The following is a 17,752-nucleotide window of genomic DNA, read 5'->3' as shown; positions in this document are numbered from 1 at the left end:
CCCCAACTCAAATGTCAGGAGTAAGTCCTGAAATCACCTTATAATATTCTAGTGATCCTGCATGCCAGGATTATTGAAAAAGGTGTAAATAAATGGAAAGTGTCTGTCAGCTACCAATAGTCAACTTTGGAATTTAAAAATCAATGTGCCCACCTTGACCATTCATCATGATGGTCACTTCTTCTCATTGTGCTATGGGTGAGAGGTCAGGAGATATAGGCATGCTTGTCCAGGAAATAGACTTTTTTCAGACAATGATTTTCCCAAATGGAAAGATCAAAAAGCACAGCACCAGTTCTAATTTCCAGCTTCCAACCCTGTTATGATTTGGATATAAGTGTTCCCCAAAGCTCCTGTGTTATAGGAATACTTGGAGGTGAAATGACTGGATTATAGGAGATGTAACCTAATCAACTTATCCTAGTTTCAACAGACTGGTGGTAACTGTAGGCAGGTGTGGGGAGGCTGGAGGAGATAGGTCACTACGGACATGCCCTGGAAGGATACAACTTCTCTGCAGCCCCCTCTGCCTTTTCCCTTCTTGTTTTCTGCTTCCTTGCTGCCATAAGGGGAACGCTTTCCTCTGCCACGTCATTCCCTCCATAATGTTTTACTTCACTTTGGGCCCAAAGTAATGGAATGGTCATCTATGAACCAGAATTCTCAAACCGTGAGCCCCAAATAAACTTTTCCTCCTCTAAGCTGTTCTTGTCAGGTATTTTGGTCACAGTGATGCAAAGCTAACTAAAACACTCATCAAGGAAAAGATCACTTAAAAAACAATGCTTACCATTGATATCTAAAAAGATGTGGAGTGCTGCATGCAAAGGAGTATCCCCTTCAGTGAGAGAAATACTGCGGGGGTCTGCACCCTTGGTCAAGAGAAGAAAAGCCAACTCAAAGTCCTCATGTTTCAGGCACATGAGAAGTGGCCTTTCCTGGCTCTGCTGCAGACCATCGGGCAATGCTGGAGAAGGCAGAAGAGAAGGGCACTTGTGAGTGACATCCTGGGAAGAGGTACATCCTGGCTCACCTGAAGAGAAAGGGACTGTTTCTGCTATTTAGATGCCAAGGAGGAGCTGCTGCTGACCTGACTACCAAGATCCTCCTACCACCCCAGTACCCTCAGGCTGAAAGCTCTGCTGCTCTAAGTGCTCTGTCTGTGGGCCTCACCCCCTTCCAGCCCCTCCTCTCATGCCACCACAGAGCCCATAGTTCCCACTATGCATTGCCTCAGAGTGAGGACATGCAGAATAATGGCAATCCTAATGCTTGCATAATACCATACCTGACACACAATCAGTGAGCAGGACATGAACACCTTCCCCACATTTTTCTTCTACTAAGCTTCTATCTTCAATTGCCATCTTCCTGACACCTATCTGCCCCCAATATTACCTTCCTTTGAACTCAATCCACACACACCCTCTGCACTACAGGCTCTCTGAACTCCACCAAGGCAGCCTCACCCTCTGTAGATCTGCAGCAGCTATGCATTTACCTCTGGGACTTGGTTCCTAGCACCAGATCCTAGGAGAGGCTCTGAACCAAGGAATAAAAAAAGGAAACCAAGACAACTATAGTTTTTGAGCAAAGAAAGTAACACTGAACATAGGGGTTTGAAGAAATAAATTGTAGAAGGCTTTCCTCTACCTCCCGAAAGCAGTGGGTAGAGCAATGCCTAAAGGCTCTACATACACTGGGTATGGCATTCTGAGGACTGAGGACCTAAGTGCTACTGCTCCTTATAAAGGGAAGGGCACTTCCTCTTACATGAGTGGAGGTTTGGGAAAGGAGCTGGTGTTTCTAAATTAATTTTTAAATAAAACCAACCTAGCAAGATGTCTGCACACTCTGGACATATGCCCAGTTATATGAGATTGTTCTTGATTAAAATGACAGATTTTCCATCCACCAATTCCTTGGCTGTTTCACACTAAAAACAAGCATCTCAAATCCCAATCTATTGATTATAAGAGAATACCACAAGAATTACCCAAAAGCCAGAGGCCAGGGAGAAATGAGCATTGTGGGCCAAACCAGAGCCAAGGACCATCCATACACCTAATGATTCTTATATATGACAGAAAGAGAACAGGGATAACTGAAATTCACAAAAATTCAGAGTTCCTACAGAAAAATCCATTGACCCTCATAGCTGCTTCAAAAAGATGAAGATAAAAAGAGAATGAGGCAGAATTTCATGGTATCTCCAAAAGCAAGAAGAAGCCAGACCACCAGTCCAGACAACCTGGACAATACTCCAGCATGTTTCATCTGGGCATTCTCACCTCCACTGTCTATCAGGCGGCCCAGGAGCTGTGTCTTCCGTTGGTCCCAGGCACTGAGGTGGGGGATGATGGTACAGATGTCCAGGTCTGAGAGGTTGCAGTCCTTGATGAGGCAATCTCCAGGTGGTGGCTCCCCACTCACTTTGCGTGTTAACAGCAGAAGCACTTCGGACCATTTTTGTTTTTCCAGTAAGAACTTGATGAAGGTGTTGGCGCAGTCTCGATTAATGTCACAGATCAGGTCAGGAGGAATTTCTTTTAAAAATAAGAATCAACCACACTCCACAAACGGTTCATATGATTTCTCTTCCTCCCCCAACTACAACCCAATATTTATATGCAACTAACAAGGATTACAGATCAATATTTTCATTGATATATTGGCAAAACTATAAACAAATAAATAATTAATTACTTTGAGTAAGTCACTTAAGCACTCTTGAACATTAGTGTAACCAATGACCTCACAGGCTTCTGGAGGACATTAGAAATACCGTAGGGGAATACAGAGCCTGGCCTCAGAGATAGAAGAATTGACAATTGCTTCTTAAGGCAGAATACTTGATTGAGTTCAGGGCAAACACTTGAGACAGGCAAAATCCTGACTTAAATTTTTCATAATATTAAGAGTATGCCCTGCTTAAGAAGCACTGAACTACAGGGAACACTAGAAGATAATTAAAAAGTAGAGTTGTAGGATAATAGAGGGTAGTTGATCCCTCATTCTGAATTTTGTATCATGCTACATTAAGTGTTGCCATCTGGTCTTTGATGTCCAGTGACAGGATAATGGTTATCCCATGCCAAACTTTTGATGAATTTTGAGGGAGAAAAACTTTAAAACAGATCCTTAGTAAGTAGATTGCCAGATTTCACAAATAAAAATATAGGATGTCAATTAAAATTGAATTACAGATGAACAAGTCAATTTTTAGTGTATTTCATGAAATATTTGGAATATAACTAAAATAATTGTTTATCTGAGATTCAAATTCTACTGGGCATTCTGTATTTGGTCTGACAATCCTACCAGTAAGAAAGTAGGGAGAAAGAGCAGATGGAAGAAATTAAAAATTACCTAAACATGAGCAATGTGATTTGCATTTGCTAGTTTTTGCTTCCCATTTTTTTTCTAAAATGAATATTCATTTTAATATTTTAAATATTCATTTAAAATAAGAACAAATTAAATATAGGCAAGTCTATCATCTTATTTTAACAAGGATTAGAATAAAAGTATAAAAGGCAAACTTTTAAAATAAACATTCACAATTTCTGTTTCACAGAATCTATTCACTGGTCTTCTGGTAACCACACTCCCACCCTCCAGTATTCTACTGAGATATGAAAGGGATAGGGCAGCCTGTGATTTGGGCCTGAGCCAATCAAGACTCTCCATCCTCCTGATCAATTATTGGTTCTGAGGTACACACTGTGATCAAAAGTGAAGCCTAGGACTTTTCTTCCAACTGCCATGAAAGAGAAATGGGTCCACAAGTCCAGAAATGCTGGATGAGTCACAGGTTAAGAGATCTAGACTTGTTCCCACTGAGAGTCTGAGATAAAAGCTGACCAGAGGACAGCTGAGTTGAAGATGGGAGGGAATGTGTGCTAGTGGCATTTCTAGCATGAAAGTAAAAATTTTTTAAAAGTTACTTTTTTGACAACTTAAACCAATTTGACTCTGTAAATTCCAATAGAAACAATTATCAACATCCCACCCTATGAGCAGTTAAGGACACAAATAGGAGAGAAGAAAAAGTAAAAAGAGATAAAGAATCAAAAGAGTTAAGTAAATTAAAGACTGAACTCTGGAAGAGAGCTGTGAGAAGACCAATAGGAAAGACATAAATAGTATGGAACACAGAGAAAAAGAGAAAGACCCTAGCCAGAGACAGAGGATCCCACACTAACCCACAGGATCCCCCAAAGGGAAACAAAGGAAGCCCAGGAACATAGACCTTAAGAAACAAAGGACATTCCAAAAGTAACATTCCCATCTGTGATAAGATTTTGACCAAGGTCAAGTTTTATTTGTATAACCCTAAGTAAGTATAAAAGAAATGACTTCATGTGTCAGATGACATTAAGTCCAAAATCAAGAGGATTCCCTAGATGTAATTTGTAAAGAATGTCCACTTCTAATATATCTCATATAAGGAGGGCCCATCCTAGGGTCTTGTGTGTGTCATTTGTCTCTGACCCATTTCTTTCATATACAACGAGCCCAATATTACAATCCAACTTCATTCAACTCACCCTAAAAGCTAATGGGCATTAACATTTTATGTAGAGGACTTTGGATCAGGTGATCTATACATTATCTCATGAGATTAGCTCCCCAGCTGAGTCCAGGATGACAAAACTGAAGTTTAAAGAATCGGGTAATTGAACTAAAGTCATAGATGGAGTAAGTGGTAGAGCTAAGACTCAAACACAAAACTTCAAGCCTTAAATACTAGGGTCTGCTATATATCCTGAAAAGCATTTCTGGCTCTTCTGGTCATGTCTTCCCATACATTGTGTAAAACTGAGACATCTCAGCCTTATGAAATGTCAATCTTTAAAATGCTAAGTTTCAGCAACTTAGAATTTCTAAAACATGTCATAATTATCTAAAGTTTGTCATCTAAAGTTCTTTGGGGGAAGTTTCCTGGTGTCAGCATAAACACAAACTCAACATTCAATTCTAAAATAACCTATACTCCAACATTTAGCCATTATCTATAGAAGAAACAACTATGGTATGTAAAAAAGTGACTGCATATGCAAAGAATCACTAAGATGGTTTACATGAAAAACTAGTACCAATGGTTGCCTCTGGGGATGGAATTTAGAAACTAATATCTATCATGCAGCCTGGATAGACTTTTCACTGAAGAACTTTGTGTTATTTGAATGTTCTAGATATAGATGCATTACCTTTATTTTCAGAGAATAATTTTTAAAAGATACTAGAATAGAATTTGGTTTTGGATTTTGTGGCACTGGAAACTGAACCCAGGCTAAGAATACTTTCTACCATTGAGCTACATCCCCAGTCCATGGAAAAGCAAGTTAATGGGCACAGATCATCTTTAACACAACTGAATGTTGTGAAGAAAAATACCTTGCAAAGAAGAAAGGAGGCGCAAAAACCTCTGAACTACTTCCTGCTTCAGAAAGTTTTTATGCAATAACCGGTTTCCTGAATTCATGTACTGCACCAGTTGCTCAGAGGTCTTCCGGAAAATGTCGCTGTCACTAGTGGGTCCATCACCATTGCTGAGTCCTGCAAAACACCACCACGTGATGCTTCTGAATGCAGACATCGCGGCTGTGGTAGACTGCAAAAATAACCACAGTTCTCTTCCCCTCTGTTTTTTCACATCTTTTGCAATGTGACTTTGCAGCTCCTTCCATCAAGAAATGTGGATTATTCTCCACTCCAGTCTCTTGATTCTGGCCTGGCTTATAGAGTTGCTATGACCAGTATATTTCAGTAGATGTGATTTTTGTGCCAGTTTTGAGCCTGGTATCAAGAAATTTTGTATACCTCTATTGGCTCTTGGACCTGGCCTCTGCCACAAGAACAAGTCCAGGCTAGCCTGCTGGGGAATAAGAGACAGCATAGAACAAATTGAAATTTGTTGTCCAAACTGAGGCCTCATAGATGTGAAAGAATCCAGCCAAGATCAGCAAAGACTGCAGACACTTGAAGGAGTTCAATTAAAACAGTATGAACGGCCCAAATTAAACTGCTGACATACAGAATCTAGAGCTAAACAAACTCTTTTTTTTTTAGTCAATAAATTTGGGTAGTCTGTTTAGATAACTAATAAAATAATTCAGGAAAGTAAACAGTAGAAAGGTGGCTTGGTGCAATGTCATCATCTAACCATATGCTAGCCATTCAAATTTGTATGTCTTACTGACAACCTGGAAAGGCCAATTTAAGTAAGGAGTCATCTTGCTGGCCAAGAAAGATAATATCTCCTTGATTCAACTTATTCAAGGAAACAGTCACAATGACAAAACACCTATTGATGATATGTTAAAATCAAATTATATCCTCAAAAAGCATTTTTACTGAACAGATAGGAGAGCACAGGTAGACATCTGTTTTCTCACCAAAGGAAAAGTGCCTGACTCACAGTAGAAGTGCTATCATGGTTGTAAAGACATAAATTAATGTCCAGTGTCATGTTCTATCAAAGTATAGACACATTAAAAGAGATGGACTACTTGAAAATGGGTGCAAATAATGAAAACATTGTTATTTTCAAACAGATTGCCCAGCAGCAGATCCAGAGTCAAAGAATTGTGTGTAAGTAGTTTATTAAGGAAGAAGACCAGCAAAGTAGTAAGTAGGGAAGCCAAAGAAAAGTGGAAGAGGAATCCAACTGAGAAGGTAAGCTCAAGCAAAGTCCCACAGAGGGTGTCCTTGCCTCATCTCATAGAGGAGTTCTGGAGTATGAATCAGACCTCAGAGTTGTCTCCACGTAAGACAAGGGAAATGGGTTTTCATATTTTCACATCTATCAGTCACTGCCTACGGGCTGCAATGGGAGAGTGGAAATTCCTAGGCACCTCTGGTTTGAAGGAGTATGAGCCAAACAGGCTCTATAAGCTCAAAGACATTTCTTGAAAACAAAACAAGCCTTAATTAGGAACTGGCTTTTCAAAGTGAAGAAACTCAAAGATTGGGAAGTACACAGAAATGGTAAAAAGGATCCAATGGGGCAGGCAGGGAATGCCAACCTTATTGATGCACACCTGGATTACCATTTCAACAAATCAAATCAGAACACCAGAAATATCCATGCACCAACTTCTGGGGCAAACATTCACTGCCATCTAATCAAGAGAGCTTCGACACCAGGGAGAAGTAAAATCTACAATACTCCAGAGAAGAGAAAAAGGTAACCATTTGCCAGATGAGCCCACATCACCTTAGCTAGAAGTTTATTGTGAGACAGAAAACATGTGGGTGGTGGAATGATGTCTGGCTAGCATCCCTGGATGTATCCTCCTACCTTCATCCTAAAATAACTATGAAGCCACAGAAAACAATAAAACCTTACAGTACAGAAAAAAAAAATAGGACCTTTGGTAAAAGAAGAATTTCCTTTGCTTGCCCCCTTGTACCATGCCATTAAAAGCTTTTCAGGCAGATCATTCTTTCTCCAGAAAAACTGGCTTAGTATAAAAGTCACATGAAAATGAACAGAAATGTGCTAAGCTGACAATAGAGATAATTAGATGCAGTATTATAAATACATTAGATGGTTTAGATAGTTAAGAAGGCAGTTCCTAATTAGAGAAACCTCCAGGCATTAGAGGAAAAAAAATCAAAGAATATTACTGACAACACAAAAATACATAGAAGGAAAGTTCTAAATATGACAAATGGTGTCCCTGGGAAGTAAGGTGGTGGGTGACTTGTTACACTAAAATTTTCTGTTTTTTTTTCTTTTTTCCTAAATTTCCTATAAGCTTAATAAGAGACAAAGAAACATCAGGATATGAAGCTGCTTATGCATTATAATTACAGATTTTTCTTAAAGATGACTATTAATTAAACAATAACAAGACTAAATGAAAACAAGCCAAAGTGTGATTACAATAAATTTTGTTTCCGTATAACACTATATTTGTATAATTCTCTATAATTACCATATTTAGCAAAAATATATCAGCAAATCTGAAATTAAAAATTAAAGAGATCTTCTGAAGTTACAATAGTCCTGGGAAATATTAGGAAATAGAAATAAATCATTTCATTTTTGCCCAAAATACCTTTTTTAAGGTATAAAAGACAAAACTGATAAATTGTATTACACACAATTTGATCAGGTTCAATTAATATATCCATTCCATTTTTATAAAAGAAAATAAAAATGTTATAATTGTAAATGCATAGAATTAGACTAAATAACCAAATCCCAAATATATTAATTTTCCGAGAGGTATATTTATAAAAATTAATATTTCCTTTGCTACATTTCATACATTTCCTAAAACAAATGAAAACATAGGTTTATAAAAAGGAGAAAATGCAATGGACATCTTTTAAATCAAAACCCCACATCTGCATTAATTGGAAATAAGCACTGTCTTGGTGTTGAGCAAAATACATCTGGCTCCCCACAGAGGTCTGAACTTGAGCTCACTTGAAAAGGCACCGTGCTAGTAAGACAAAGGTTCCAATCTGCTTGTTCTTGGTCCTAAGAGCTGAGCAGCAACAGCCACTAGGGAAAGTGGACATGGTTGCCATCTGCTGGTGGCCACAAAAGGCAAGTAAAGGCAATAACCTATAATCTTAACTATTTATAAAGGATTAAAGTTTTGTTCTTCAAAGTGGTCCCTGGCATTCCCTGGCAACTGAGACAAATGCAGAATGTCTGATCCCACACTAAACCTGATGAATCAAAATCTGCATCTTAACATAGGCTTCCAAATATTTATACATGAACACGTTGGAAAAGCTCTGGTTTAGAGAACCAGAAATCTTCCACAAGACTCTTTATTTCTTAAGTTTTATTTCTTTACCTCCATGCAAAAGATAGCCCTATCCAAAGAGATCAGCACCACTGTTTTCAGCAAAATGGGGAACAGAGACTCTCAGAAAGGATCAAGAGAGAAAGCATCTTTAATCCTAGTCTGAAATTGAAATGTTCATTTATCATCTAAGTGAATAAAACTTCATGTCCTAAATGTACTGCACTCAGGACCACTGATATAAAAAAAATCAAAATCATTGGGTGAGACTTTTTATTCAAGAACAGGGGTACAAACACCCCAGCAGCAGCTGTTTCCAAAGACATTTCCCTCTGTCCCCTCAATGGATAGGGAGGAATTATGGTCCATAAAAATAAAGTAAATCCATCTTCATTCCCATGGCTCTTAGGGAACTTTCCTTTCACCCTCCCACCATTTTCTTGATCACTATTCTGAATATAAAGAATTTTTGATAGTTGAAGTCTAAAACTACACTGTCTAATATAGTGGACACTAATTTACATAAAAGTTAATTAAAGAAAAATAAAATTTCAATTGTTCAGATGTACAAGACATACACATTTTGTTCAAATATATAACAACAAATCCCAACATTATGTACAAATATAATGCAACAATAAAAAATGTGGAAAAATAAATAATAATAAAAAAGACTTACACATTCTAATTGCTCAATGCGTATATGTAACCAATGGCTATATCAGACACAACAAATAGAGAATATTTCCATTGTCTCATATAATTATATCGCATAGAACTGGTCTAGAAAGATCTCCTAGTCCCACCTTAGGTTTTGAAGTTTGTGCAACAGGCAAAATATTAGAAACAAAAAGTATACTACAACTATATACAGCCACATGGACGTATAAAGGAACACTGACATTTCGGACAATGTCTCTCCCATCCAGATATCATTACACACAGAGATATTTGAAGACTTCTACAAGGGTTCTGCTGCTAGAAGTACTTTTAGGGAATACAGGAAGGCTCTGATTTACTGGCCTTTCCTGACTACTATCATCCTCTTCTTTTTAAATTTGTATCAGTTCAGTTCTTTTCACATTAACTGTTTATAGTCTTTCAATATTCCTTTAGCATGTCATGAAAGTCTTCATGGTCAATGTTTCAGAAAATTTTGAAGTACTCAAACATCCAACAAGTTTGCCGAGGAGGACAGGGGGCTTTAGGCTTACATGTATCCACTGCCATCACAGGCTACCTGATGAGTCAAATGGCAGGCCTGAATTAGTGCACATTCCTCTCATGAATGCTTTTCTGCCAAACAAGTAAGCTGAACTGTAATGAATATAGACAGGCTGAGATTCTCCTGAGTCTCTTCTCTGGGTTCCAAACAGAGGCTACTGATTTAACTGGTGAAGAAGATCGAAGTAAGATTAAGAATCATCTCTCAGGGCTGCAGGTATAGCTCAGGGGTATAGCACCTGCTAGCATGTCCAAGGTCCTGGGTTCCATCCCCAGTCCCACAAAAGGGGAAAAAATTTGTCTCAGACAATTAGATGTTTTTTGGATTAGCAGGTATTCAAAGATTCTATTATACAAGGAAACAAACAATCAAAACTTAAAACTTTAATAACAAATGAATGTCATGCTAAGAAGTATAACACTAAAGATACCCATTATTCTAAGAATTAAAATCATAATTAATAAAAGATAAATTTGCAAACAAAGCAGCAATTTTCTTCTATTAACTAGGAGTTCTCTTTTTGTTGTTATTATTTTAAAACCTAGAAATTAATTAGCTAAGTAATCCCTGTGGTTATTTTAATTTCTCAAATTGGAGAAACAATTCTGAAACTGACATCATGTACACAAACTCTCAGCACTTCACAATGGTTTGTTAATTATATAACCTCAAGACAAAATCATAATTCCTTAAAACATGAGGTCATTTAAAAACTAAACATAATATGTCATCGCTTGAGAAGAAAATCCATTGAAAAAAAAGAGAACTCTGCAAAAACATTTCTCTTTCCTCATTATCATGGCCTCATGAAAAGGACAGATGATATTAAAATAAATAAGTAAAAATTGAAACAAATGGGGAAATTCCAGTGAGGGTGTATTAAATGAAAAGCAGCTTCAACCTCCCCACATAAAACTTTTCCATACTCTACGTCTAATCCCTAGACGTCAGACTGCCTCCCACCTCAACGCTCTCCACCTACAGAGTAGCTTCACCCACCCATTTTAGGGAGGGAATATTTCTGAAGAAACAAATTTAACTATGCACACTATCCACTTAATAAGTATTGATCAAGGTGTTACTTCATTCACAAACATAAATAATACAAAGAACAGAAGATGATTAAGGAAAACAGCACAAAACAGAACCAAGAAAAGGAATCAACTAACCCTAAAAGCAATCATTCAGGGAAGAGAAGAGAACATTCTTTAAATAAATAAATACAGATAGATAGAGACAGAGATAGATATACACACATACATACACATGCACACACATATACATTCTTTATATATCTGCATGTATATACAATTAATATTCTTAAATGTAATTCAAGAAGATGTGATAAATGCAAAATAAGAATAAGCCTCTATAATAAGAAACAATAATAAGAAGAAAGAGATTCTTAGAAATTAAAACTATGATTTCCCAAATTCAAAATGTAGCAATGGACAGACTGAGTTATAAAAGGAAAAGCTAAAAGCCAAGTTAAAAATCTGGGGAGAAAATATTAGGGACAAGTTGAAAGACATTTATTATTAATTCAAGAAACTTGCCCATTTAACAGTAGTAGCAATAAGAGAAAAGAAACATTGGAGAGTAGTAAAATAATAAAAGATAATTTCTCTAAGGTAAGAAAGACAGATTAAAATGTACCAACAGGTGTCAAACAAGAACAATGAATAAGGTCCCACATCTTGATACATCTGAAAGAAATTTGAGAACTCAAAAACAGAAAAATTCTAGAAGGGGAAAATAAGATTAACATCAGACTTCTAATCAGTAGAAATTGGGGATAAAAGGCAATGAAACAATTTCTTCAAAGCTGTAACAAGGTTATATAATGTATTTCATAAATCTAAAGATAGCACAGATTATTGGACATAAGAAAAAACTGCCATTACTTTAACATATCACTGGTTATAAAACTCATTCTAATTACAAAAATAATAAAATGGGATAAAGTACACTTACTATCAATGAAATATAATGCCTATACTCAAACAAATTATTAATCAATATGAGGAAAAAATAAAGACATTTTTAAGAACTTAATAAGTCTACCATCGATGCTGCCCTTGTAAAAACTTATTAAGTAGCTACTCTAGCAGATCAAGAAAGAAACTTATTCAGGTAACAGATAATCCATAAGTGCAAGAAACTACAAGAAACATAAAAATATATACATATTTCATTAAACTGGGATGTTTTTAAGAGTATCACATGCAAAGAACAAAGTTTTCAGGACATTTAGTGATTGATTTCTGTGAGTCCAGCCATGCCACTAGTTATAGAAAGGGTAACATTTATATACTACTACCATGCACCCACTGTTCTCATTTTTTAGAATCAATCTATAGATGAAACATGGAAAATTCACAGTTAAGAAATGGAATATAAATGATACAAGTAATCTTATCAGATCAAATTCAACAAGTAGGAGTGATATAGTTAAATGCTTCCTCTTATTCAGGAGAGTCTGTCAATAGAGACTAACCCAAGTCAATAAATTCAGAAATAGATATACATTTTAAATTATTGGCAGTAATTTTTTTCTGAGGAGTACACTTGATTTTTGTCATCTCCTACTCTGTATGATTTTTTTTTCATTTGTAACTGTGTGAATATGTGGGGGGAAAAATCACCAATACTGTTCAAAGGTGGGTCTGGAAAAGTTCCCAGAATGTCATAGATACCTTCTAAATAAGAGTTATCTCATTCTATCTTTCCAAAAAAAGCATACCAGTTTTCTGAATGTTGGAGAAGAGGGGTCTCACTTAGATCTATGTGTCCCAAAAAGAGATAAACTGATTTGTATCTGATATCACAGAACCAGTTTTATCCCCCAAAAAAGTTAATTTACAGGAGCTGTACCTGATAGGTCCTTAGAACATGTAGCCAGCTTTTCCAAGTGACTGTTGATTTTCTCAATGGCTTTGAAGTTCTTATTCCTCTTCAGGACATCGACAGCAGACCGAGATTGTCGATCCAGCAGAGTGGGGTCTGCCCCAAAGCGCAGGAGCATCTGCACATCCTCTGTTTGTCCTAGGGCAGGCCAAAATGAGAAGGGGGGACTGTCATGGTTCCTTCCATAAGGAGACGTCCCCATGAGTGCTCTTCCTCCCAGTTGCCCAGGACAAAAGAATCAGGCTCCCTCTGTTCAAGGAACCTAAACTGCCAGATTAGGGCAGTCCACCCAACTCCCCAAAGCAAGGAGTCCTGTGTGGAGTGGAAAGGACAATAGCTTTTAAGAGGTTCAGAAGTGCGCTCCTCTCTACCTTTCTCCCCTCTCCTTGGCAACAAGCAAGGAGAGGGGGAATCTGGTTACTAGGCAACAGTTACAGCTGTAAGGATAAGAGCAAGCTGTGACTTCAGTTCTTTATTCCCTAGAGAGGAAACAGAATATTGTTCCAGAAAGGAAAAAAAAAGAAGAAGAAGAAGAAGAAGAAGAAGAAGAAGAAGAAGAAGAAGAAGAAGAAGCAGCAGCAGAAGCAGCCGCCGCCGCCGCCGCCGCCTATCTGGGGATAGGAGAAGAAAGAAGTAGCAATTGCTTAGGCATCAGGGTTTTTTGTTGTCATTGTTTCCACCCTCCCAGCCCCAAACCTCTAGCTGTAAGCTTCATTTGCTGCTCTACTCTATTTGCCAAGCATCAAGGTGTCTCTGTGATCACAAATGCAACAGTTTTCAGAATGGAACAGGTATATCTCTGGAGGTACACAAAAACTTATGTTGGCACAGAGTTAAACAAATCAAAGCCTGACCTCCAACTTCGGTACCTAATCTTTAATAAAACTCATTGCCTGCCAAGCCATCTTTATTCCAAATATCATCCTGCTTATAGTGTTCTCCTTTCTCATCTCCCTAGTCACAACTGCCTATCTTTCACTTTACAAAAATAAATACATACTTCCTACCCTTCAAGGATCTTACTGCAGTAGGCAAAATTATAAGGCACCCAGATTCCTGACACACAATGTAAAAAATACTTTATCCCAGTTATACAATCAAATATTAATCTAGGTGCTACTGTAATGAGACTCTGAAAATATAATTAAGATCCCAAATCAATTGACCTGAAGATGGGGAGATTATCCAGATCAGCCTGACCTAATCACAAAAGTCCTAAAGGTCAAAGTTCTAGAGCTCAGAAAGAGAAGAGGTCAAAGATTCAAAGTATGAGAGGGATCTGATGCATAAGAAATCCCCAGCTGGTTATGAAGATGCAGGGGACCATAAGACATTTAAATGTATGTGGCCTGTAGAAGCTAAGAGTAGTTTCTATTGTCAGCCATCAAGGAAACATAGAAAGAACTGTCTCTGCCAGTTCAACCAATAAGCTTGAAAGAGAGCCTAGAACTCCAGATGAGAACATAGCTGAGGCTAATAGCTTGATTTCATCCTTGCCAGAAAATGAGCTGAAATAGTCACATCACACCAGACTACTGACTTATAGAACTGTGGGCTAATAAATGGGTATTGTTCTAAGCCACTCTGGTTTTGGTTATGTTGTTACACAGTATAGAATATAAAGTATAGAAAATTACACAGTATAGAAAATTAGTATAATTACTATATTATACTGCCCCAAATGAAGGGACAATTAAAACTGATGCCGAAAAAGCCCTTTTAAAAACACATAAATAGGCACACAGGTTTTCAAAATTATTTTAGGGGATAAAGAAGTAAAATCTGAAGGCCACTGACAAAATTTTCTTTTTAAATTTTTTTTTAGTTGTGATTAGACACAATACCTTTATTATTTATTTATTTTTATGTGATGCTGAGAATCACACCCAGAATCTCATAAGTGCTAGGCAAGTGCTCTACCACTAAGCCACAACCCCAGCCCAGTGACAAAATTTTTTGCCTGTCTAGTATTCATTCCCTTTTTTCCTGAGTGGGTTGGGGGGGGGACAGTTTTCCTTTGGAAAAGTGCCTCTTGCTCATTCTCAGCCTACCTGATTTGATGAGACTAAATATCAGATAAACACAAAGACCTGTCACATTCCACCTCCAATCCAACTCCCTGGCCCAAGAGCTAATACCTCACCAGGATCTGGCTAATCAGATCATTCCTCCCTGCTGGTTCTATCCCACCCACCAGCTCAAGAGATGAAGGCCTCACCACCACCTACCTAATCAAATAATTCCATCCTACTGGTTCTGTCTCATCATGCCCTTCAGGTGATATCACCTAACCAGGACTTAGCCAATTAGATCAGTCCATCCTTCCAGCCAAGTGATTGGTTCATGTAGGGCATGTGACAAAGTCAGGTCAATTAGACATACTTGTAATATTTTTACTGAACTATTGTAAGGAGTTTCCTCTCTTTGGCTGAGTTTGACAAATTGGCAGAAAGTTAGTCTGAAGGTTCTGGTGCTTCAACTGAAAAGGAACTTGACTAACAGTGAACTTAGCACAGAAGAAAGCAGAGGTAAGAGGTAAGACACGTTCTTGAAGACACCATTGCAGCAAGCATCTGAACCAAACTCTGGACTTTTCATTCATAAGAGTCAATAAATTCCCTTTCTTGCCTAAACTAATTTGAGTATCCTGTTCTAACCAAGCCATACGGAACAAACTCTTACCCAAAAGGAACAAGCTCTTACTTCAATTCTAGAAGATGACCATTTCTAGGTTTGGGGTCTGCTGCTGCCCAACTCTGCTGATTCCTTGAGACTCTGCTTTCCTGGGATTCTCAAATCACTCTGCTGAAGTGCCAGCAGGGCCATCATAACAACCAGCAGCTACCAAAATACCAACAGAACTAAAGATTTTTAAGGTCCTACTGATGTCATGACTATTTCAAATAGTAGATTTGAAATTCAGCTGAGATTAAAGAATGTGAAGAGTTTTTGACTCTACATTATCAAAAAATACCCAATATGAAAATAATCCCATTCACTGTTGGGCAACATTTCTTGGGTTCAAGTTAGTAATAGCTTTCAAAATCCAAATATACCAACATGCTAATGTTTTAAACATACACAAACTTATGTACATCAAAAATATTTGCAGAAGAAAACATAAGATACTAGTAGTATTCAGGAGATGGAAGAACAGTGTTAGAATAGAGACTCTCAGCATATATTATTTGTATTTTTGATTTTCTAAGGTAATCTATTTAAAATTTATCTAAATAAATAAATAATTTCAAACAAATTTTTCAACTAGGAAATCATTTTACAGATACATTCCTATCAACTCATAAAAATATAAAAAGAATGATCTCTGAGCATTGTTTGCAACAGCAAAATAAACTAAAACACATTTAAATCTTAATTAATAGCATATGGTTGTAACAGTAAATATTATAAGGGGTTATAAAGATGACATAACTATCAAGTTACTATTAGGGATGATAGTCAAGATATATTGTTCAATGAAAAGTATTACTGAATAGAATGTATCATATGCCCATTTATATTTGAAAAAGGAAAAATTATTTTATAAATACACACACTGACAAGACTTTAAAAAAAAGTTTGGCAACTGACATTGTGGAAAGGATTAACTTTTTATCACATATCCTTTTTAAGTGTTTGGGGTTTTGTTTGTTTGTTTTTACCAAGTGCTTGAACTTTCTATTTTTTCCTCTAAATATTTTAATTGAGATATAGGTTATATGCTTGCTATAAGATTCACCCTTTTAAAGTATATAATTCAACAGGTTTTAGAATATTTATGAAGTTATTCAACCATTACTACTATCAAATTCTAGAACATTTTCATCATTCCAAAAAGAAACCTCATACTTACTAGCAGTCACTCCTCATCTCCCACCAACCCTATCTACCAACCCTGGAAACCAGTAATCTAGTTTCTACCTCTAGGGATTTTCTTATTCTGGACATTTCATGTAAATGTGGCCTTCTATGTCTGGTTTCTGTCACTTAGCATCTGATGCTAAGTGAAATAAAAGATTCATCCATATTTCATCCTGTGTTAGTACTTCCTTTTATGACTGAATAATATTCTATTGTATGGATCTACTGCATTTTGTTTATCTTTTCATCAGTTGATGAAGATTTATGTACTTACCACTTTGGGGCTATTTTGAATAATACTGCTATAAATAATCATTTTAGAAATTGTTGTTCACTTTTACATTTGTCTTAGGTATGTGCTTAGGAGCATATTTCTGAGTCTTATGGTAACTTGAACTTTTTCAGCAACTGCCACACTGTTTTCAAAGCAGAGGAGCCATTTTTCTAACCACCAACAAATGAACTTTCTTATTTTTCCATATCATTGTCACAACACGTGTTATTGTCTCTTTTAGCCATCCTAATGTGTACGAGTGTACTTTAAATTTTTAAACTGGTTTTTAAAGAGGTGATTCAAAGAAGCTTGATGTATTCATCAACAGACAAAAAGATGAGTAGAATAGAAGAGAAAGTCTAGAATTAGTGGCAGGTGAAATCACTGAGGTCAAAGACCATTTTTTTTTTAATAAATGGAGGTAAGACAAATAGGAAGTCATTTGGAAAAAGATAAAACTCATACTTAAATTCCAATAGTTCAGGAATAAATAAAAAGAACCCACACAGGCAGAAGATATGTAGAAGAAAATATCAGCAAATTCCTTTGTAATTTTGTTGTGGAGAAAGACTTTTTAACTTTGACTCCAAATCTGGGAAAAATAAAACAAAAGATTGATAAAGTTGATTTCATTGTAATTGTATGACAAAAAAGGATAAAGTCAGAAGATAACTGAAAAACTGGGAGAAAAATACTCATATACCACAAAGAGAT

At 36.8% G+C, this 17,752-nt stretch overlaps 1 protein-coding gene across 5 annotated transcripts in view; it reads right to left on the bottom strand.

The window, feature by feature from the left end:
- The window catches only part of TRANK1 (tetratricopeptide repeat and ankyrin repeat containing 1), a gene marked incomplete at its 5' end in the record, with an annotated part of 101,363 nt that overhangs the window by 30,764 nt on the left and 52,847 nt on the right, over positions 1-17,752 (bottom strand). For 4 of the 5 annotated variants that reach the window (XM_081283720.1, XM_081283721.1, XM_081283719.1 and 1 more), the window contains 4 exons: positions 791-967; positions 2,292-2,546; positions 5,401-5,562; positions 12,871-13,041. In XM_081283720.1, the coding sequence (XP_081139846.1) occupies positions 791-967; positions 2,292-2,546; positions 5,401-5,562; positions 12,871-13,041 (765 nt within the window). The remainder of the gene's footprint in view (positions 1-790; positions 968-2,291; positions 2,547-5,400; positions 5,563-12,870; positions 13,042-17,752) is intronic. The other variant, XM_081283722.1, reaches the window with a different exon arrangement.

Source organism: Spermophilus citellus, assembly GCF_964194105.1.
Source record: "Spermophilus citellus genome assembly, chromosome: 3".
In the NCBI taxonomy this organism is placed as follows: Eukaryota; Metazoa; Chordata; class Mammalia; order Rodentia; family Sciuridae; genus Spermophilus; species Spermophilus citellus.
The sequence above is the reverse complement of the archived record's forward strand: the minus strand, read 5'-3'. Positions and strand labels throughout refer to the sequence as shown.